At 43.4% G+C, this 21,095-nt stretch overlaps 1 protein-coding gene, 1 long non-coding RNA gene, 3 other non-coding genes and 2 pseudogenes across 6 annotated transcripts; 6 read left to right on the top strand and 1 right to left on the bottom strand.

Annotated features, from left to right (window-relative positions):
* Positions 1 to 780: 780 nt before the first annotated feature.
* On the top strand, positions 781 to 4,682 carry LOC135552817 (mth938 domain-containing protein-like; annotated as a pseudogene).
* Positions 4,683 to 5,205: 523 nt separating this feature from the next.
* LOC135552818 (uncharacterized) lies at positions 5,206 to 10,416 on the bottom strand. 2 transcript variants are annotated; one of them, XR_010457513.1, is made up of 5 exons: positions 10,305 to 10,416; positions 9,445 to 9,577; positions 7,602 to 7,847; positions 7,423 to 7,494; positions 5,206 to 5,293 (listed from the first exon to the last, which is right to left on the bottom strand). It is a non-coding gene; the product is annotated as an uncharacterized LOC135552818 (long non-coding RNA). The 2 variants fall into 2 exon arrangements; XR_010457512.1 differs by having other exon boundaries at positions 7,602 to 9,577.
* LOC135552816 (small ribosomal subunit protein uS3-like) lies at positions 10,416 to 16,234 on the top strand. Its single transcript, XM_064984684.1, has 7 exons — positions 10,416 to 10,526; positions 11,198 to 11,328; positions 12,976 to 13,069; positions 13,812 to 13,906; positions 14,514 to 14,701; positions 15,226 to 15,429; positions 16,162 to 16,234. Exons 1-6 carry the CDS (start codon positions 10,497 to 10,499, stop codon positions 15,423 to 15,425), a joined length of 738 nt encoding a protein of 245 aa, XP_064840756.1. The 5' UTR covers positions 10,416 to 10,496; the 3' UTR covers positions 15,426 to 15,429; positions 16,162 to 16,234.
* LOC135553504 (small nucleolar RNA SNORD15) lies at positions 13,382 to 13,537 on the top strand (annotated as a pseudogene).
* On the top strand, positions 14,185 to 14,331 carry LOC135553503 (small nucleolar RNA SNORD15). The gene has a single exon (XR_010457585.1). It is a non-coding gene; the product is annotated as a small nucleolar RNA SNORD15 (small nucleolar RNA).
* Positions 14,919 to 15,066, top strand: LOC135553502 (small nucleolar RNA SNORD15). Its single transcript, XR_010457584.1, has one exon. It is a non-coding gene; the product is annotated as a small nucleolar RNA SNORD15 (small nucleolar RNA).
* Positions 15,722 to 15,868, top strand: LOC135553501 (small nucleolar RNA SNORD15). Its single transcript, XR_010457583.1, has one exon. It is a non-coding gene; the product is annotated as a small nucleolar RNA SNORD15 (small nucleolar RNA).
* Positions 16,235 to 21,095: the final 4,861 nt, after the last annotated feature.

The following is a 21,095-nucleotide window of genomic DNA, read 5'->3' as shown; positions in this document are numbered from 1 at the left end:
GGACTCACACACACAACATAAAAGTCCATGTAGAAAAAAAGTGTATAAAATAAATGGTTATTGGATGAACTCGGTGGGACAAACAGCTCTTGCTTCAAACGTTGAGTTAATACATTTATCCATTAGCCAGTCCACATTTTATCACGGCCACTTTCAGCAGGAGACAACGTTGGCCAACGTTCAGATAGATATATATGATTAAGAACATATATACTTCTCTGGTATATGTAATAAGCGATCACATCAGCTAGAGTCATGACATTTCTGTCTGCAAAGTTCCACAACGCTGCAGCATCAGCAACTTGACAACGATTAGGAACACACCCACCCCTTCACGGAAGTAGCAGTCAGGCCACAACAATGAGGCAGATATTTCACTGGATGGTTAAATGTGAAGCATCCGCTTGGTGATTCCACGCACTTCCAAATATGGTAGCGAGAGGAAGCCCAATGCCGGGGAGTGGGAGAAGATGGATTTTGGCCGAAATTCTGCTAATGTTTTCATCGATGAAACATTTGATCTCAATACGGTTTTATGAACAGAGTGGACTACGGTTTTTAAACTTTACCCTTTGCAAAAGTTTTTTTTAAATCGCGTTGTTTAGAAGGAGTGCAAATGCGAAATGAGTTACCGCATACGCGCACTTCAGAGTGGGAGTTCCCTAACGGAAATATGCAGATGATGCTAGAACGCGCCAATAAGATCTCGCAAGCTCGTGCTTGGCTCTGCCCCCCTCCTTGCTTGTTCTGCCCACTATGGTTTATTTGTTCCCATTGGAAACGACATGCTTTGGTTAAGGTATAAAACTCTTTAATCAGGTTGTTAGGGAACGAACTAGTAGAGTAGCAATCACGACTGACGGACATAAAATTCACACCAACAGAAACCTGTAGTAAATGATAGCAAAGTGACATTTGAGCGATACGTTCGTCTATTTGTTAGGGTTTTTAAACTTGTTTGCGTGCACTTGCTACAGTTCAGTTTGTTTACATGGTCTCGTGAACAGATACGATCTAATAGTTCATAGGGATTCAACTTTCGAAATGTTTCTCACTAAATATGCTTATGTTTTATTAGAATACTTTATATATCCATATTTCTTGCAGCATTACTCTCAAGTTGACAACCCGTCTGAAAGACACACCAACACACAGATTGGAGAGGTTTGAGCAGGGCAGCCCCTGTGAGCCATGGATAGTACCCTCCGGTTCCTGGCTTATTCCCCAGCAGATGTTTCTGTTGGGATTCAAAACCGGCAAGCCTCCTGTTGCTAGGCCACTTTTTAGATTAAAAACGCTGCATTTGTTTCCAAATGTGCCTACAGCACCTGAGACACAACACACGCCCTATGTCGTCACCAGAGATCGCTTCCCTTTCCTGGAGACACATGAAGGTGAAGGGCTGCTCCTCTTCCTATAAGGTGTGGCCCGGGGGAAGCCGCGCCTGGGACTGGAGAGACTGAGACGGACGTAAGTTCTGATGATAATAGGACCGGACAGCACATAGAGATGGACATGGGCTGCACCTTATTTGATACTAATGTCACTACACACAATAATGTCACTACACACTTTGTGTGTAGCATCACCCTGGAGTGCAGCCTGCAGATCTGGAGGAGGTACTTCAGAAGGGGGTGGAGACGCTGGTCATCGGGCAGGGCACGAGTGAGGCACTGCAGGTATGTCCCTAGGCCTGGACCCATACACACAGACTTTCCCTAGCCATACACATTTACCCCAAAAATGTTTATTATATTGACAAGATATTAGAATGACCAATCTAACAATGGAAATAAATGTCCTCAAAGATGGAAGGTAGGTGGGACTAATCTAACCAATGAGAGCGCAGATACGTGTGAATAATAGCCCATAGAGATATATAGAGGACTCCTCTTTGTTTCTGTGCCATTATAGCATCTGACAGCAATAGACATTGCCTCAATGGCAATCTCCTTTATAAAGTAGTACAATATGTTTCTTCATTGACTGATTTTTTTCCCCCAACTCATAGGAATCCCCATCCAGTTGACTACTTTAACATGTTGGAAGCCTTCAAATGGCAATGTCCATGCTAAAATAGATTAAATCCATGATGAGTCCTCTATATATCTCTATGACAACAGGGACAACTACAATATAGTCGTTTTTGGGTAAGTTGCCGATATGCCACAGGCGTCCACTTATCACTGCATTCGTAACAACCTAAACATTACAAAAATTACTTACAATCAAATAAGCCTCATGTAGCAAATTAGAAATTCCATTTTTTGTTGACCAAATTCAAAACTCATTGACCTCCATACAAAAATTCCTCACTTCTTGGGCTTATTTGGACGACTGTACGTACATACCCCAACCAGAAGCCATGGATTACAGGCAACATTCGTACTGAGCTAAAGGCTAGAGCTGCCGCTTTCAAGGAGCGGGACTCTAATCCGGAAGCTTATAAGAAATCCCGCTATGCCCTCCGACGGACCATCAAACAGGCAAAGCATCAATACAAGACTAAGATCAAATCGTACTACACCGGCTCCGACGCCAGTCGGATGTGGTAGGGCTTGCAAACTATTACAGACTACAAAAGGGAAGCACAGCCAAGAGCTGCCCATTGACACGAGCCTACCAGACGAGCTAAATAACTTCTAGGCAAGTAACACTGAAACATGCATGAGAGCACTAGCTGTTCCGGACGACTGTGTGATCACGCTCTCCGCAGCCGATGTGAGTAAGACCTTTAAACAGGTCTGGGGTGTGTCTATATGGTCAACATTCACAAGGCCGCAGGGCCAGATGGGTTACCAGGACGTGTACTCTGAGCATGCGTTGACCAACCCTTGCAAGTGTCTTCACTGACATTTTCAACCTCTCCCTGTCTGTAATACCATCATGTTTCAAGCAGACCACCATAGTCCCTGTGCCAAAGAACACTAAAGTAACCTACCTAAATGACTACCGACCCGTAGCACTCACGTTTGTAGCCATGAAATGCTTTGAAAAGGCTGGTCATGGCTCACATCACCACCATTATCCCAGAAACCCTAGACCCTCTCCAATTTGCATATCGCACCAACAGATCTACAGATGATGCCATCTCTATTGCACTCCACACTGCCCTTTCACACCTGGATAAAAGGAACACCTATGTGAGAATGCTATTCATTGACTAGAGCTCAGAGTTCAACACCATAGTGCTCTCAAAGCTCATCACTAAGCTAAGGACCCTGGGACTAAACACCTCTCTCTGCAACTGGATCCTGATTGCACGGCCAGGCACGACTCCAACACCATCATTAAGTTTGTCAATGACACAACAGTGGTAGGCCTGATCACCAACAATGATGAGACAGCCTATAGGGAGGTCATAGACCTGACCTTGTGGTGCAAGGACAACAACCTCTCCCTCAACGTGATCAAGACAAAGAAGATGATTGTGGACTACAGGAAAAGGAGGACCGAGCACCCCCATTCTTATCGACTGGGCTGTAGTGGAGCAGGTGGAGAGCTTCAAGTTCCTTGGTGTCCACATTACCAGCAAACTAACATGGTCCAAGCACCTCAAGACAGTTGTGAAGAGTGCACGACAAAACCTATTCCCCCTCAGGAGACTGAAAAGATTTTGCATGGGTCCTCAGATCCTCAAAAGGTTTTACAGCTGCACCATCGAGAGCATCCTGACGGGTTGCATCACTACCTGGTGTGGCAACTGCTCGGCCTCCGGCTGCGGTACATCACCGGGGTCAAGCTTCCTGCCACCAAGGACCTCTATACCAGGCGGTGTCAGAGGAAGTCCCTAAAAAAAGACTCTAGCCACCCTAGTCATAGACTGTTCTCTCTGCTACCGCACGGCAAGCGGTAACAGAGTGCCAAGTCTCGGTCCAAGAGGCTTCTAAATAGCTTCTACCCCAAAGCCATAAGACTCCTGAACAGCTAGTCAAATGTCAACCCAGACTATTTGCATTGCTCTTCCCCCCCACCCTCTTCTACGCTGCTGATACTCTCTTATTATCTATGCAGTCACTTTAATAACTCTACCTACATGTGCATATTACCTCAATTACCTCGACACCAGTACCCCCGCACATTGACTCTGTACCTGTACCTCCTGTATATAACCCCGCTATTGTTATTTGCTGCTACTCTTTAATTATTTGTTATTCTCATCTCTTACTTTTTTTGGGGGGGGGGGGGATTTTCTTAAAACCGCATTGTTGGTTAAGGGCTTGTAAGCATTTCACTGTAAGGTGTAACCTGTTGTATTCGGCGCATGTGAAGACACACAATTGTTTTTATTTGATTTAACTTTCAAAATACAGAAAATCATCCCCGCAGCAAAATATGATACAAATTGCCTCATGAGGGAATGATTTATGTATTTGGAAATGTTACGTATCTTGAAAAAATGTTTCGCTTGTCAGCAATCAAGTTGAGACTATGTCAACAATGGATTAATGAAACAAAAACAAAATGATAGTTTTCGGGTGGAATTTGTCTTTTAAAGTCAGCTGCAATGTTGAACACGCTCTCTTTAAAAAGGTCCCTTCCTCAACTGTGGACTTTGTGTGACAGAGAGGAGTGGAACTGAGGGTGCTGCAGACCGTGAAGGCCATCACAGAATACAACAACCTGGTTGGCCAGGGAGCCAAGGTGGGTGGCGTCTTCCACTCTACCTGTTGATGAAATCATACCACATACCATCTGGTTTCATTTATTGTCATTCAAAAAAAGTTTGTCCTTAACTATAGCAACTAGGTATAGCAAGACAGATCAGACAGGTGACCTCAGTGATACTCTGGTTTAGTCTCGTGCGGAATTCCAAATGGCACCCTATTCCCTTTACAGTAGTCAAAAGTAGTGCACTATATATGGAATAGGGACCTATTTGGGACGCATTCTCATTCTAGTTGAGAATAAAGGCCAGTCAGCTAGTCAGCCAGCCACTAACAAATATATTGTTTTGTAAAAATGAACACAGTAAGGAAGCACCAGCTTTGAGGTCTGCACCAATGGCTGAGGAGAAGCAGGTCAGGGGTGGGAGAGGGAGAAGACGACAGACAAGATAGAAAAGACTAGAGGAAGATGATAGGGAAAGGGAGATGGATGTTTAAAGAGGTGTGTTTGTCAGCGGCAGGCAGGTTTGGGCATGATGAAGACCTTGACAGGTTTGCTGAAGGGAATGGTTCCCTCAGTGGCACCCTCTGCTGGCTGGAGGCCTTCAATGCTGCTGTCGCTCCACGCTGTCTTAGAGACAAGATGAGCTGCAGGCCAGCAGCAGCCTCACTTCGATCTGATACGCCTTTGAGAGAAAGACAGAGAGAAAGGGGCCTGGGTAAATTTGTGTCCTCACCGGTCCATGCGGAGTGAGACAGGTAAAATGCGTGTGGGTGTGCCCCCCACTAGTCCATGTGCTGTGAGACAGTGTGTGTCCTCAACAGTCCATGCGCAGTGAGACAAGTAGACCTGTGTGATGAGGCGGTGGCGGTGTGGTCCAGGACTCCTAAAGTCTCCAGGTTTAGGCTGAATCACATGAGACTGGCCGTCTGGATACTGTGTGTGTGTGTGCGCGCGTGTGTAAAAGACAAAGCAAACTATTACAACTGGGACCAACACTTCATCCATGAGCAGGAGAGGAGATGGCACAGGTTATATACCGCTAGGGTCCTGAACAAAGGCTCCATTCTGATTCTCTACCCTTCACCCAGAAATGTGCATGTACATTGGATTGGTGCAAGCTTTGCTGGAGGGAGTTAACACCATATTTCAGTTAATTCCTTTTAAATCCATGAGGGTGAGTGTATGAGTGCACATTTTAGGAGATGTTTGGAGAATCGGAACGCAGCCAAAATCAAAAGTAACAGTCAGTATCTGGTGTGGCCACCAGCTGCATTAAGGGAACTATACAGTCACCTCTCATGGCAGACCTTGTGGATCTGCTACCATATGTTTGGGTTTTCTGTTTAACAAAAATACTGAGTGGAGGGGGAGCCAGGCCATTTAGGATCTTGAATACAAGACATGCGTCGGTGTATTGCACAAGATTTTCCCAACGCAGGAGCTCATGCTTTCTGAGGATGTGACAGTGATGATGGCTATTGGGCTTCCAATCAAGCACTTTGAGAGCCTGTTTGTAGACAGACTGAATAGGTTTTAATGTTGTACAGCAAGCTTGGGCCCAACTAGTCAAGCAGTATGTTAAGTGGGAGAGTATCATAGATTTGAAGTACAGTTTTGCTCCCTCTGTAGTCAAACAATTCCGTATAAATTGGAAATTAGCTAGGTTGAATTTGGTTATCTGAATGACCTTTTTCACATGCTTTTTAAAAGAGGTTGGAATCAAGTATTATGCCAAGGTACTTAAAATCAGATACCACCTGGAGCTTCTCCCCTGACACATAGACATCTGGCTCAGTAGCATCTGTTGCCCTCTTTGTTTGCATGCTCTTCACAGTTTTTTTCACATTGAGATGCAAACACAAGTCACTTTGTAACCTGGACCATTACAGTAGTGAGTTCTTGTGCAGCTTGTTGTTTGCTCTTTGCATGCACATATATCACTGTATCATCTGGGTCCTGTGTGGCTCAGTCGGTAGAGCATGGCGCTTGCAACGCCAAGCGTCGTGGGTTCGATTCCCGCTAGGGCCACCCATATGTAAAAGTAGTGGCCCCAGCCGACTTGTAAGTCGCTTTGGACAAAAGCGTCTGCTAAATGGGATATATTATTATATTATCTGCATACATTTGAACTTCAGACCCAGTACAGACAGAAGGCAGATCATTAATGTACAGGCTGAACAGGAGGGGCCCCAATATTGACCCTGGGGCACGCCCACATCATAGCTAAGAGTGGGCGACAGCTCATTGCTCACTCTGACACACTGAGTTCTGCCTTCAAGGTATGATTTCATCCATCTCAAGGCATCGGGGGAAAAGTTGAACTTGGACAATTTTGAGATGAGAATCTCATGGTTAACAGTATCAAAAGCCTTCCTTAGGTCCAGAAACACAGCCCCAACAACGCGCCCTTTGTCCATCTTGGACTTCACATTTGGTGGATAGATTATCTTGGCAAAGGAGAAATGCTTTAACAGGTATGTAAACAAACTTGTGCACATTTCTTTTGAGAAATAAGCTTTGTGCATATATATGGAAAAGTTCTGGGATCTTATATGTCAGCTCATGAAACATTGAACGGACTGTTTATTTTTTTGCTCAGTGTAGATAACAATATGTATAGGTTACACTACATACAGATGACATTACATACAGTATATACTGTACTACATTACATCTAGATTACAAAGAGCTCCTTGGCCTTCTTGTGAGCCATATATTTCCTCTGAAATATACATTATTAGAAATAAATGACAAATAAAATGCTGTATGCTTCTTCTGAAGAGACATTTTACACACACACACTGTACGTACCCTGAGGTCTGACATCAGTTTCTTGTCCAGAGTCTGCTTAAGGAAGTGAGGACTGACTTGCAACATGTTACTCTGAGGAAGAGAGGAGAGGGATGAGAGGAGTGGGAGGAAAGGAGGGCCATGACTATCTGAAAAGTAAGATGTGAAAGAATGGTTTGTGTGTGTGGGTGTACACTCACCAGTGTTTTGGCGGCCTGCACCCTGACTACCCAGGATCCATCAGAGACCACGTGACTGATCTTCCCAAACGAGTCGACGACCAGGCGGACTTGCTCATTGGACGACGGGATAGGCAGATGACACCTTTAGTCACCATCGCACAGCTGTTTTCATCAGTGAGTTTGTGTTCAGTGTGGAGTGTTGGGCTGGTCTGACATTGCAGCCAACATTTCAGGCGACTGCTGACTGACTGATCTACAAATTGACTTACATCACAAATAAGCACTCATTATTATTTGTAGATCAGCCTGTCAGTCACAATTTACCCACAATGCATCATGGATTTGGTGCTCTTATCTACTTTGTGCATAACACAAGTAATTTTCCCAGCAATTGTTTACAGACAGATTATTTCACTGTATCACAATTCCAGTGGGTCAGAAGTTTACATACACTAAGTTGACTGTGCCTTTAAACAGCCTGGACAATTCTAGAACATTATGTCATGGCTTTAGATGCTTCTGATAGGCTAATTTACATAATTTGAGCCAATTGGAGGTATACCTGTGGATGTATTTCAAGGCCTACCTTCAAACTCAGTGCCTCTATGCTTGACATAATGGGAAAATCAAAAGAAATCAGCCAAGAACCCAGAAAATAAATTGTAGACCTCCACAAGTCTGGTTCATCCTTGGGAGAAATCTGTTCATCTCTACAAACAATAGTACGCAATTATAAACACCAAGGGACCACACAGCCGTCATACCGCTCAGGAAGGAGACGCTTTCTGTCTCCTAGAGATGAACGTACTTTGGTGCGAAAAGTGCGAATCAATCCCAGAACAACAGCAAAGGACCTTGTGAAGATGCTGGAGGATACCGGTACAAAAGTATCTATATCCACAGTAAAACAAGTCCTATATCAACATAAACTGCAAGGCCACTCAGCAAGGAAGCAGCCAATGCTCCAAAACCACCATAAAAAAGCCATGTCTTTTGGTCTGGAGCAATGTCTTTTGGTCTGATGAAACAAAAATAGAACTGTTTGGCCATAATGACCATTGTTATGTTTGGAGGAAAAAGGGGGAGGCTTGCAAGCCGAAGAACGCCATCCCAACCGTGAAGCACGGGGGTGGCAGCATCATGTTGTGGGGGTGCTTTGCTGCAGGAGGGACTGGTGCACTTCAGAAAATATATGGCATCATGAGGGAGCAAAATTGTGTGGATATATTGAAGCAACATCTCAAGACATCAGTCAGGAAGTTAAAGCTTGGTTGCAAATGGGTCTTCCAAGTGGACAATGACCCCAAGCATACTTCCAAATTTGTGGCAAAATGGCTTGCCCTATAGAACATTTGTGGGCAGAACTGAAAAAGTGTGTGCGAGCAAGGAGGCCTACAAACCTGACTCAGTTACACCAGCTCGGTCAGGAGGAATGGGCCAAAATTCATCCGAGTTATTATGGGAAGCTTGTGGAAGGCTAGCCGAAAACATTTGACCCAAGTTAAACATTTTAAAGGCAATGCTACCAAATACTAATTGAGTGCATGTAAACTTCTGACCCACTGGGAATGTGATGAAAGAAATAAAAGCTGAAATAAATCACTCTCTACTATTATTCTGACATTTCACATTCACATTCTTAAAATACAGCGGTAATACTAACTGACCTAAAACAGGGAATTTGTTACGAGGTTTAAATGTAAGGAAAACGCACTACTTGTGCACATCCCACACACCTCTCACAGACATGGTGATGTGATGAGGGGACTAGTCTGGTTAAATTAAGTATAAACATGTAATGTAGTGAATATTCTTTGTTGTTGACTCAACTACCCTGGTTAACGCAAATAAATATACACACCTGAAGCACCGCCCCCAATCATAGCTGGAACCAATACCTGTCCGTCTTTATTTAGGGGCGTGTCCACATTTCACAGGCAACTCAGGAGTTGCAGGCATTTATTCCTCACGCTGAAATATGTGTCTGACAGGTGCTGAGAGAGAGGAGGATGAGCGAGATCGATGAGCGAGATCGATGAGCAAGGAGGATGAGCGAGAGAGGCGGATGAGTGAGAGGGATGAAAAAGAGGTATGAGAGAGATTCAGGAGCAAGAGACAGGAGCAAGGTGAGGGAAAGAAGGGATGGAAGAAGGAGAGGCAGAAAGGATAAAAGTAGGAGGGGAGAAAGGAGGGACCATGGAAGGAGGGGAGAGGATAGCTGCTCTTGGCAACGCGGGCCTATTTCCATACACTAGCGTTGCTTTCAATTGTATTGGGTTGCACAAAAACAGTTTGCGGGAAGCCAGAAGTTAAATACAATTCCATTTCTACTTACTGTGCAGGTGGGCAGGAAGGGTGGTCATTATGACAGGGGGAATTTGACAAAATATCTAAAAGATTGTATTACTAAACAGACTTTCCAACCGTGGGTCTGTCCACTTCTAATCTGCATTTCTCATGTCAAAATAAAAGTCCCCCACAAGTTATTCATTTTTTGTCCACATATGGCGCATGTTTTATTTTGACATAAGGTAAGCAGAGAGTATGTTGGCACAGTACGTTGACATTATATTTTATTGAACTTCTGTCTTTCCGCTGACTGTGACCCAGCTTTTCTATGAGGCCAATATAATATCTATATCTAGCTAAAGTTAATAAAAGAGGATGCATGATGTTATCAACAACTCGGTGTTGTTATTGTTAGCTAGCTACGAAACTGACCTTTTTTTGAGATGTGCTGCCATTTTCAACGAAGTTAACGTTCGTTGTTTAGCTAACGGTAGCTACTAGTATTATTATTTTTTTAAAGCTCCTAACACATCGTCATCAAGTGTCGACGGAATACGCAATTCTTGGTATAAATATACTTCCGGTTCCTTAACAAATTCTTTCCTGTCAGCGGCCTCCAGTAAGATGGCTGTGCAAATCTCAAAGAAGAGGAAGGTCAGTTCACATTTCGTCTCAAAATGCTCTTTATAGCGGATGCATTTGTAGCAAATTCGGATGCGATGTGTTAGCAGTATGAATACGGAGTTGGTTGTAGTATTGCTCGGCGTCCTCGTCCCCTAGACTAAAGAGGATTACCACAGATGCTAGCTACGGGTACAGGAATCCTCACTCCGCTAGTGAACGTGCCACGGGTTCAAAATCAAATCAAATTTTATTTGTCACATACACATGGTTAGCAGATGTTAATGCGAGTGTAGCGAAATGCAGTAATAACCAACAAGTAATCTAACTAACAATTCCTAAACTACTGTCTTATACACAGTGTAAGGGGATAAAGAATATGTACATAAGGATATATGAATGAGTGGTGGTACAGAGCAGCATAGGCAAGATACAGTTGCGTTTTATACCGTGCTCGCGAGTAAGCGTAACTAGAAAATCACCATTTAAAATAATTTTGTTGCAACTCTGATTGTTGAAGTGATGTCTAGTTGGTTAATGTTAAAGTCACACAGATGGCAGGATACTTTATTTTAACTTTGGCGCTGACGTTACACTTCGCCAGCTCTGTAACTTGTTGGCCAATGATGCTACCTGATGCACGTTCACTAGTGGCTATGTGACTACAAGCATGTTCCCTACAACCTTGTGTTATCCTTCGTTAGTTTGTCGCGGACGGAATCTTCAAAGCCGAGCTGAACGAGTTCCTGACGCGCGAGCTTGCGGAGGATGGGTATTCCGGTGTGGAGGTGCGTGTGACCCCGACCAGGACCGAGATCATAATCCTGGCCACAAGGTAACGTTACTGGTATGTTGGTAGCTAGTGGTGTTATTCAGGCTTTAAAAGGTTTATTGTTGGTAGTAGAATTAATTTGTGTAAGGGGTGGGATTGGGCGGTATTCAGATTTTTATACCGTGCCATGCCGAGATTTACTGTATTACCGGTAGTGCACACAAGGGGACAATTTTTTCCCCAAACGCAAGCCGAAAGTATGTCCCATAATGATTACAAAATGCTAACAAGTACTAAGGAATGCAGGTGCTAAAATAGAACTTGTTTGTATTTCCAAATCAAATTGTCACATGCGCCTAATACAACAACCTTACAGTGAAATGCTTACATATGAGCCAACAATGCAGTAATAAAAAATATGGATAAGAAATAAAATAAGAGGTAATTAAAGAGCACCAGTAGAATAACAATAGCGGGACAATATACAGGGGGTACCGGTACAATGTGAGGTGGCACATTGATGATAACAACCGTAGCAGCGGTGTGGGGGGCAATGCAAATAGTATGGGTAGCCATTTGATTAGGTGTTCCGGAGTCTTATGGATTGGAGATAGAAGCTCTGACACACTGGTATAGAGGTCCTGGGTGGCAGGAAGCTTGGCCCCAGTGATGTACTGGGCTGTTCACACTTCTCTCTGTAGTGCCCTGCTGACGGAGTCTGAGCTGTTGTCATACCAGGCAGTGATGCAACAAAGTATTGAGAAACTTTTGTTATTGACCATATACCTATTTGTGAAAGGAATAAGAAGTAATCCAGTCGAAACGTCATAAAATACCAGATCAAAGCTTTACATTTTCCCTTTCTTGGCGAGTGGTTATCAGAAGGGAGAGACCTGTAAATATTTTTCTAATTAATTGAGAATGACAATAGTTCCTCAATGGATTCAAAAACTGATTTAGTTTTGAGGTGAAGAACATTACTTTGAGAAGCTCCGCAGCTCATTAGTGGTGGTGAGTATTTCGGATTGTCTTAACTATAAGACATTCGCAGATGGCCACATTTATGGCCTACATTTAGGCACATGTCAGGTAGCTTGGGCCTACTTCTATGTGTAATCATGTGCGCGTCCTTACTCGACATTGACAGTAGTGCTTCAAACAAAATACAATAAATTGACAACTTGTGAATGGCATGAAATAAATCATGTTTCTCACAAGTGTAGCATGTTTTGTGAGCTCTGCAAACAACGTGTCAACTCCCATAATGAGAACGATAAACAACTAATAATAATTGAATGCATTAACTTAAATCACCATAACCAAACATTCTGGAGTGAGATGTTTCTTATGCATCTTAGCCACACTCCCCTTCTTGGACAGTGGTATTTTAGTCCACAGAGACAGAGACTGTCTCGTGTGCAACTGCTCAACGCAACAAATTTTGTTTAGGTGGCGAGTTAAAGATATGGTGGGTTAGGGTTGGCGAACGTGGTCTGCTTTAGAAAGGGCCATTTTGCCAAAGTGTTTTTATCATTATGAGAACACTGGCGCCTTCCAGCTACTGTCCTGCACCATTCAAACTAATCTGTGTTTACTAACCAAAACATTTTAAATATTAAAAACCTGTTAAATACGGCTGGAGCTTTCAGAAAGACAAAATACACTGATTGCATACAAAGCACATTTAGAAATGGATTATTGTTGTTTCAGGACCCAGAATGTTCTGGGAGAGAAGGGCCGTCGCATCCGGGAGCTGACCGCTGTTGTTCAGAAGAGGTTTGGCTTCCCCGAGGGCAACGTGGAGGTAATCGCACACTACTGACATGCATCCACCGGACACGCTACAGCTGCTTATGTGTAAACATTAGACATACTCCCTAACCCCAACATCAAGGAGCTGACAACTGTGGTTCAGAAGAGGTTTGGCTTCTGGAGGACAGATGAATATGATTGTGAAGTTTAAATTTAAACGAGTGTGAATTCTACCTTGGGGATGATTTTAAATGTGTTAATCAACTTACAACAACCAACCTCAAGTGTGTGTCTGAAGGTAGTCTATGACTGGAGAAGCTCTAGCTTTGCCTTTGCACCAGACTGTTAACCAGGAACCACTTTCCTTCAGTGATGATACGATGACGAGTCGGAATGGACACGGTTTGTCTCTGCAGTCACTGGGTCAGGGACACGTTCTGTGTCTCTGGGTTCAGTTCCCTGGGTTCTCTGGGTTCAGTGTCTTTTCAGTTGAAGACATCGAGGCATTTGTCTGAGAAGGACTCAATCCAGTATAGGAAATGTGTGGATTCAGATGTTTTCTTGTTAGGTAGTCAGGTGGCTAGTTGGGTAAGAAGAAGGTAGTCAGCGACGTATGAAGTAGTCGTCGTTCTCGATACTATTTCCACAACAATTTTAAGAATGTGAATCGCGAGGCTATACTTCTGCTGTGGTGGTCCTGTGGCGATCACACCAAGCTCTCAAGCCTTAGGCTGTGTAGCCTCTCCCGCTCTCTGTATGTGTAGAAGATTAACTTCCCCACTCTCTCCCTCTAGCTGTATGCTGAGAAGGTTGCAACACGTGGTCTGTGTGCCATTGCTCAGGCTGAGTCCCTGCGCTACAAGTTGCTGGGAGGACTGGCTGTACGTAGGTAAGACTAACCCTGGCCTGTGAGCTTTAACATGTTGCACCTAGACACTGCTTCATGGTCAGTTATGCATTAACCTGTAATGGAGCAGGTTTCACTCTGTAATGGTACATGTTAGGATTTGGGAAGGTAAGCAGGTTCTATATCTATTATCTTAGGCAGCCCCTGGTTAGCTTAGCATGCTAACATGAGTGTCTCTAGGAATCCATTGAGCAGAACATACCCCTGCTGTTACAGTCCACTTTCTTGAACTTTCTCATGATATGAAGTGGAATGTCTCCCTTCGGTGATGATACGATGACGAGTCGGAATGGGACAGTCAGTCTCTGCAGTCACTGGGTCAGGGACACGTTCTGTGTCTCTGGGTTCAGTTCCCCAGAGCAGCGTGTCTCTTCAGTTGAAGACATCGAGGCATTTGTCTGAGAAGGGCCAGCAAAATTGCTCATAATGTTAGATGTGCTCTCATGGTTACCATGAGTATTAAAACTATTTTCTTTCTCACTTACACCCCCCTCCCTTTCATCCTCTCTCGCCCTCCCCCACCCGCTGTCTTTTCTATACCTTCACCATCCCTCTTTCCATCCCTTTCCTCCTTCTATCCCTCTTCCAGGGCTTGCTATGGTGTGCTGAGGTTCATCATGGAGAGTGGCTCTAAGGGTTGTGAAGTGGTAGTTTCTGGCAAGCTGAGGGGTCAGAGGGCCAAGTCAATGAAATTTGTTGATGGCCTGATGATCCACAGTGGAGACCCAGTCAACTACTATGTAGACACTGCTGTACGCCACGTCCTGCTCCGACAGGGTGAGTACCAAATCAACCCCTAGACACTACTACCCTACCCCTAAACAGCGAGTCCCAAGTCAACCCCTATACCCCACCTCTAGACAATACTACTAATGGTTAGACAGTGAATACCAAATCAACCCCTATACCCTACCCCTAGATTATTCTGCTCTGTCAAGGTGAGTCATCAACATTATCATTTTTGGCCTGTTGCTTATGAAGATGAAATGTTTTCCTTCGGTGATGATACGATGACGAGTCGGAATGGACACGGTTTGTCTCTGCGGTCACTGGGTCAGGGACACGTTCTGTGTCTCTGGGTTCAGTTCCCCAGAGCAGCGTGTCTCTTCAGTTGAAGACATTGAGGCATTTGTCTGAGAAGGGCCAGGAATTACTTAAGTCTAGTTATATTATGATCAACCTCTTTCTTGCTACTCTACACACAGACTAACCCTCATACTCTATTCTACATGCTTCATGGTTCTGCGTAACTGTTGGGTGGAGGGCACTGATGTGTTCATGTATGTGTTTTTGTCTGTCAGGTGTGCTGGGCATCAAGGTGAAAATCATGTTACCATGGGACCCCAGTGGTAAGATCGGCCCCAAGAAGCCTCTGCCAGACCATGTGAGCATTGTGGAGCCCAAAGACGAGACTATCCCCTCCACCCCTGTGTCTGAGCAGAAGGGGGCCAAGCCAGAAGCCCCAGCAGCCATGCCACCGACTCCTGTACCCACCGCATAGACAGGTACTATACCCTAACACTAACCCAGCCACCGTATAGTAGAAATGTACTGTAAATCAGTCTCAACTGGTTTTGCCTCAGGACCCAAATTTAACCAGTGACTCAAAATTTGCATTGTGGGTGAACACCACAAATTAAATCTGGGAGATCATTTTTAAATCTAGATTGATGAAGTATTAATTGTGGAGAAGGCTTGTGGTAGTGAAAGGACTCCCCATGATTGTCTTGTTTTAAAATACTCCCTCAAGGCGTCTATCTCAGGGTGGGATACGCAGTTTGTTTAGTTTACGCTTCCCTTCTGTGATGATACGATGACGAGTCTGAATGGGACACAGCCTGTCTGGGGTCACTGGGTCAGGGTCACGTTCTGTGTCTCTGGGTTCAGTTCCCCAGAACAGCTTGTCTCTTCAGTTGAAGACATCGAGGCATTTGTCTGAGAAGGGCTTCCTGAATCTGAATTCATCAAATATGTGCATCTCAAATGGCACCACATTCCCTTATTTTGCACTACTTTTGACCAGGACCCGTGGGGCTCTGTTCAAAAGCAGTACAGTGTATTTGGAATGGAGTGCCATTTGAGTCAGGCAATATACTGGTGGCGGAATTGACGCTGAGGATGTTTCTAGACTGTTGCGCATTTAGCTAAGCTACTGTACGTTGTGTGTAATTCAAACTGATTCTGGTAGGGTTAGGGATGGTGTCCTAATGTCGGATATTCTGTCTTTTCTTCTCCAGGTGTCAACCATTTGTTCAGATAAAAGCAGGACCCTGCATTTTCTTTCTGTACAAAAATAAAACCTGGAAAATACCTTGTCTGTCAACTTTCTGTTCCATCTAGAAGAAAAAGAAACGCACACCTATTAAGACCGGGTGCTGGCTAGCGGAGTAGAAAACTTGAAAATAAAAGATAGCCGCACACTGTAGGAGCTCAGATGCAAAATTGTAATTACCAACATTTCGACAGCCAAGCTGTCTTCATCGGGGTATAATCACAAACACTGGGATGTCTCATATAGTGTCAAAAGACACAGGTGTCTGTAATCATGGCCAAGAGTGGCCTAATATTGGTTAATAATCAAATATTAAAAATGTCATACAAAGAACAGCATACAAACAACAAATTGATAGCATATGATCATAGATTAGGTTGACTACATAAGCTTACAAACAATGGCAAAGTCACAAGAATGGCTTCAGATCAAAGTCTACGTTGAGACCGACGGGAGCAAGGGTCTTTTAAATTAAAGATCCAGGCAGCCTCTCATTTTAACAATAAATTATCAAGGTCACCCCCTCCTAGGGAGGGTGACATGTTCGATGCCAATATAACGCAGAGACTAAATCGAGTGGCCTGCCTCCAAGAAGTGGGCCGCAACTGCATAAGTAAAGTTTTTACACCTAATGGTGCTACGATGCTCTGAGATACGTACTTTTAATTCGCACTTTGTTTTACCTACATAATTTTTACCACAAGGACAAGTTATAAGATAAATAACTTCCTTAGTGGAGCACGTAATTACACCTTTTATTGGGATCGATTTCCCTGTTTGTGGGTGTTTGAAGGATCTACATTTATAAGTGCCATTGCATTGAGCACAGTCATTACATTTGTAATTTTCATCCAGTAGGGGTGCAATTAGATGTTCAGGAATATCTTGGGGTGGTAAATCAGAGTTTACCAATTGGTCTCTGAGATTTCTGCCCCGCGAGAACACGACCAAGGGAAGGTCCGAAAACACATTTACCGAGATGATCATCGGATTTAGGATGTACCAATGTTTGTGAACAATTCCCTTAATTTGTTCAGGGCACTTTGAATAGCAGGTAGTTAGAACGCAAGAATGCGTCTTTGCGAGACCAACCTTGAAAAAGGTAATGTTTTGAATTTTCTCAATGGCAATATTAATCTGATCATTCTTGTAGCCGCTCTCCTTGAACTTTCTTTGCGTCTCAGCCAAATTTCTGTCAAATTTACAAGGGAAGTGGGTGACAACGATCAACCCTCAAACTGTTACGATCAGTAGGCTTCCTGTAAAGATCAGTGTATAGAACATTATCTTCACACAAGATCAGAAGATCAAGAAAACTGATTTGACGTATCAGATTGCATAGTAAATCTCAGATGCTCAGAACAAGAGTTGAGAAAAGCATGGAACGCCTGGAGCTGTTTTGCATCACCCCTCCATAGAACAAAAATATCATGAATGTACCGTTTCCAAATAATGATGTGAGGCAAGAAAACAATTGAGAGGATTGAAAATGGGCTGTTTCTCCATGTAACCCACATTTTACCTTTATTTTTAACTAGGCAAGTCAGTTAAGAACAAATTAAGAACAGATTAGCATATTTAGGATCCATGGGGAATCCCATAGCAGTACCTTTCGTCTGAATAAAGAAATCATTTAGAAACATGAAATAGTTATGCGTGAGTACTGTTTCAGCCAATTTTACAATGCATGCACTGGAAGGTAGTTCATTAGGGTCACGTTGCAGAAGAAAATGTTCCATAGCTTCAATACCGCCCTCGTGTGGAATATTAGTGTATAATGACTCAACATCAAAAGTAACTAACAAAGTATTCTCAGGGAGAGGATCAAGAGATTCAATGACAGCGATCATACTGCTGGTGTCCTTTACAAAGGAGGGGAGCTGTTCTGCGAGTGGTCTAATAAAAAAGTCAACAAAAGTAGATAGAGGGGCTGTTACTGCATCAATGCCCGCTACAATAGGCCGCCCTGGAGGTTGTGTAACATTCTTGTATAATTTCGGCAAAGTATAGAAAGTGGAAATTTTAGGGTGTTGAATAGCCAAAAAAAGCATGTTTTTTGGTTATCTGACCAGAACTTAAATACCCATCTAGGACAGTAAAGATAGTATTCTGAAATTGGGAAGTGGGGTCACTTCTGAGTTTCTTGTAAAAGGTGTTGTCAAGCAGCTGTCTATGACCCTCATGTACCTAAACTGTCCTGTCCATGAGTACAACCGACCCACCCTTATCAGCGGGACGAATAAGGACTGACGTATCGAATTGTAAATCAAGCAAAGCTTGTTTTTCATTCTTAGGTAAATTATGGAAAGATTTGGATCCCTGTTTATTCTTAAGGAGATGTCCAACATCATTTTCCACAAGTCTGCAATATGTCTCGATAGAGTGATTGCTATTGGCTGGAGGTATAAATGAACTTGCTTATTAAAGGAGTCGGAGTATGTGCAGGAGAGCAACCTACTGGTTCAATAGAAGTGTCAGAATTAGGGGAACTAAAGTATTCCCTTAAATGGATGTTTCAAAAAAAAAAAAACTGAAACATGTCTACCTTTAACATCAAAATCGTTGCGCTGGGTTGTAGGCACAAAAGATAACCCTTTATTAAGCAAAGAGACATGGGCAGGGCTCAATATCTTGCTTGATAAATTAAAGACACACAGTCCCGTGGGTTCTGGGACCGTGTGAACGGTCTCCTCTACCTCTAATAGGTCAGGCATGTGGAACTTCCTGTTCCAATCATGCTAATTAATTAATTTGATAATTGTTTGGTTTATGGCACTTTTACAGTTGTGAATGGTAAGTAGCAAGGAGTCTGGGTAGGTAGCCAGGTAAGGAAATGCCACCTCAGTAACTACTTAATACATTTTTAATAATTCCTTAGTTTTTGGAGAATAATATACCTTATAAAACAGAACTTTGTCAGTACCAACAAAGAACCGAGAACGCAATTGTTTAATAAACCTGGCTTGTTTCAGCCCATGGTCATGTTCTAAAACTTCTTGTCGATGTCATGGAAAATCATTACCTGATGTGTTATAGAACAACAGAACCCTCTTCTGGTAATTAACCCCGATATCAAAGAATATACTGTCCTTTCCCCACCCGTGTTTGGGTTATTTACTTGTTACTAGTAGCTTATTTTATACTGAACCAAAAATTAATGCAACAATTTAAGATTTTAGAATTCCAGTTCATATGAGAATGTTAATTTAAATACATTTATTAGGTCCTTATCTATGATTTTCACATGACTGGGAATATGTATGCATCTGTTGGTCAAACACCTTTAATAAATGGGCCTCGGGATCTTGTCACAGTATTTCTGTGTATTCAAATTGCCATCGATAAAATGCAATTGTATTTGTTGTCCGTCGCTTAAGGCTGCCCGTACGTAAGCCTGCCGCCACCATGGGGCTCTGTTCACAACGTTGACATCAGCAAAACTCGCCCACATGATGGTAATCGTGTGCTAAGGCCAGTTGTTCATACTGCCACATTTTCTGAAACAGGTTTTAAGGTAGAGAAATGAACATCGCATTCTCTGGCAATAGCTCTGGTGGACACTCCTACAGTCGGCATGCCAATTGTGCGCTCCCTCAAATTGAGACATTTTGGCATTGTGTTGTGACACCTGCACATTATGGAGGCCCTGTTTTGTCCCCGGCGTGAGGTGCACATGTGTAATTATGCTATTTCATCAGCTTCTTGATATGCCACACCGGTCAGCTGGATGGATTATTTTGGCAAAGGAGAAATGCTTACTAACAGGGATGTAAACAATACATTTTTGTTCACAATTTGAGAGACAAGCTTATGAAACATTTCTCAGGTCTTTTATTGCAGCTTATGAAACATGGGACCCAAACATTCCATTTTACACTGAACAAAAATATAAATGCACTTTCCCTGAACTGAGCACCGTTGGGACAGCAAAATTGTCCTTCAGTACAAACCTGTCACGGATACCCACCTGGGGCCATGCCTGGACAGGCCGAAACCATAGAAATAGTGACACCTGAAACTCAACGTGACCACGCCCATAGAAACACCTCAGTGCCACTGAGGTAGTCAATTACCGGGCTATGCCCCATGACATGACCGGGCAGAGGTATTTATGCCCTTCTCAAATTGAACAGTATTCTGCACTGCCTGACCCTACATCATTACCCCACGTGCTTGATGTCGCTTTTAAACTGACTTCGCCATCGGCTTTTGCCGGTGTATGGTACTGATGGTTTGTATAATTGTGGCTAGATGGAGTACAGCTTCATCTCGTCAAGTAGGGGGTTAACTGTAGCACTAGCTAATCCTTTCCTTAACGTAATCCTCCTAACCTGTTACGGTTATTCTCACTTGCATGCTGTTGTTTAATTGAAATAATTAATTGAATGTTTATTTGTGCTTCATTGTGTAGTGAAAGTACACAATTGGTGAAGTGGGGCTTGATCTTACTCTATTCTTAACAGGTCCTAACCCTTTACCAAACAGTTTCTAACCCAAGCTGTTCCTATCCTAACCCTACAGTCTCTATACCTCCTTGTCTCTGACCTATGCTAATCTTAGCAGTCTTCCTGTCCCCAGAGTTGTTGTGTAGTGCATTTGGGGGGTTTCTCGCATTCTTCTCTGCAGATCCTCTCCAGCCCTGTCAGGTTGGATTGGGAGCGTTTGCTGCACAGCGATTTTCAGGTCTCACTGGAGATGTTCGATCAGGTTCAGGTCCGGGATCTGGGGTGGCCGCTCAAGGACATTCAGAGACTTGTCCCGAAGCCACTATTGCGTTGTCTTGGCTGTGTGCTTAGGGTTATTGTCATGTTAGAAGGTCAACCTTGGGCCCAGTCTGGGGTCTGAGCGCTCTGGAGCAGGTTTTCATCAAGGATCTCTCTACTTTGCTCTGTTCATCTT

The sequence above is a fragment of the Oncorhynchus masou genome, chromosome 13 (genome assembly GCF_036934945.1).
Source record: "Oncorhynchus masou masou isolate Uvic2021 chromosome 13, UVic_Omas_1.1, whole genome shotgun sequence".
In the NCBI taxonomy this organism is placed as follows: domain Eukaryota; kingdom Metazoa; phylum Chordata; class Actinopteri; order Salmoniformes; family Salmonidae; genus Oncorhynchus; species Oncorhynchus masou.
This window is presented reverse-complemented; position numbering and strand designations above follow the sequence as displayed.

Coding starts and splice junctions, on each gene's coding strand:
- LOC135552816 (XM_064984684.1), top strand. CDS start 10,497: ATGGCTGTGCAAATCTCAAAGAAGAGGAAG. Junction 11,329..12,975: donor ATCATAATCCTGGCCACAAG/GTAACGTTACTG, acceptor TTGTTGTTTCAG/GACCCAGAATGTTCTGGGAG. Junction 13,907..14,513: donor GGAGGACTGGCTGTACGTAG/GTAAGACTAACC, acceptor TCCCTCTTCCAG/GGCTTGCTATGGTGTGCTGA.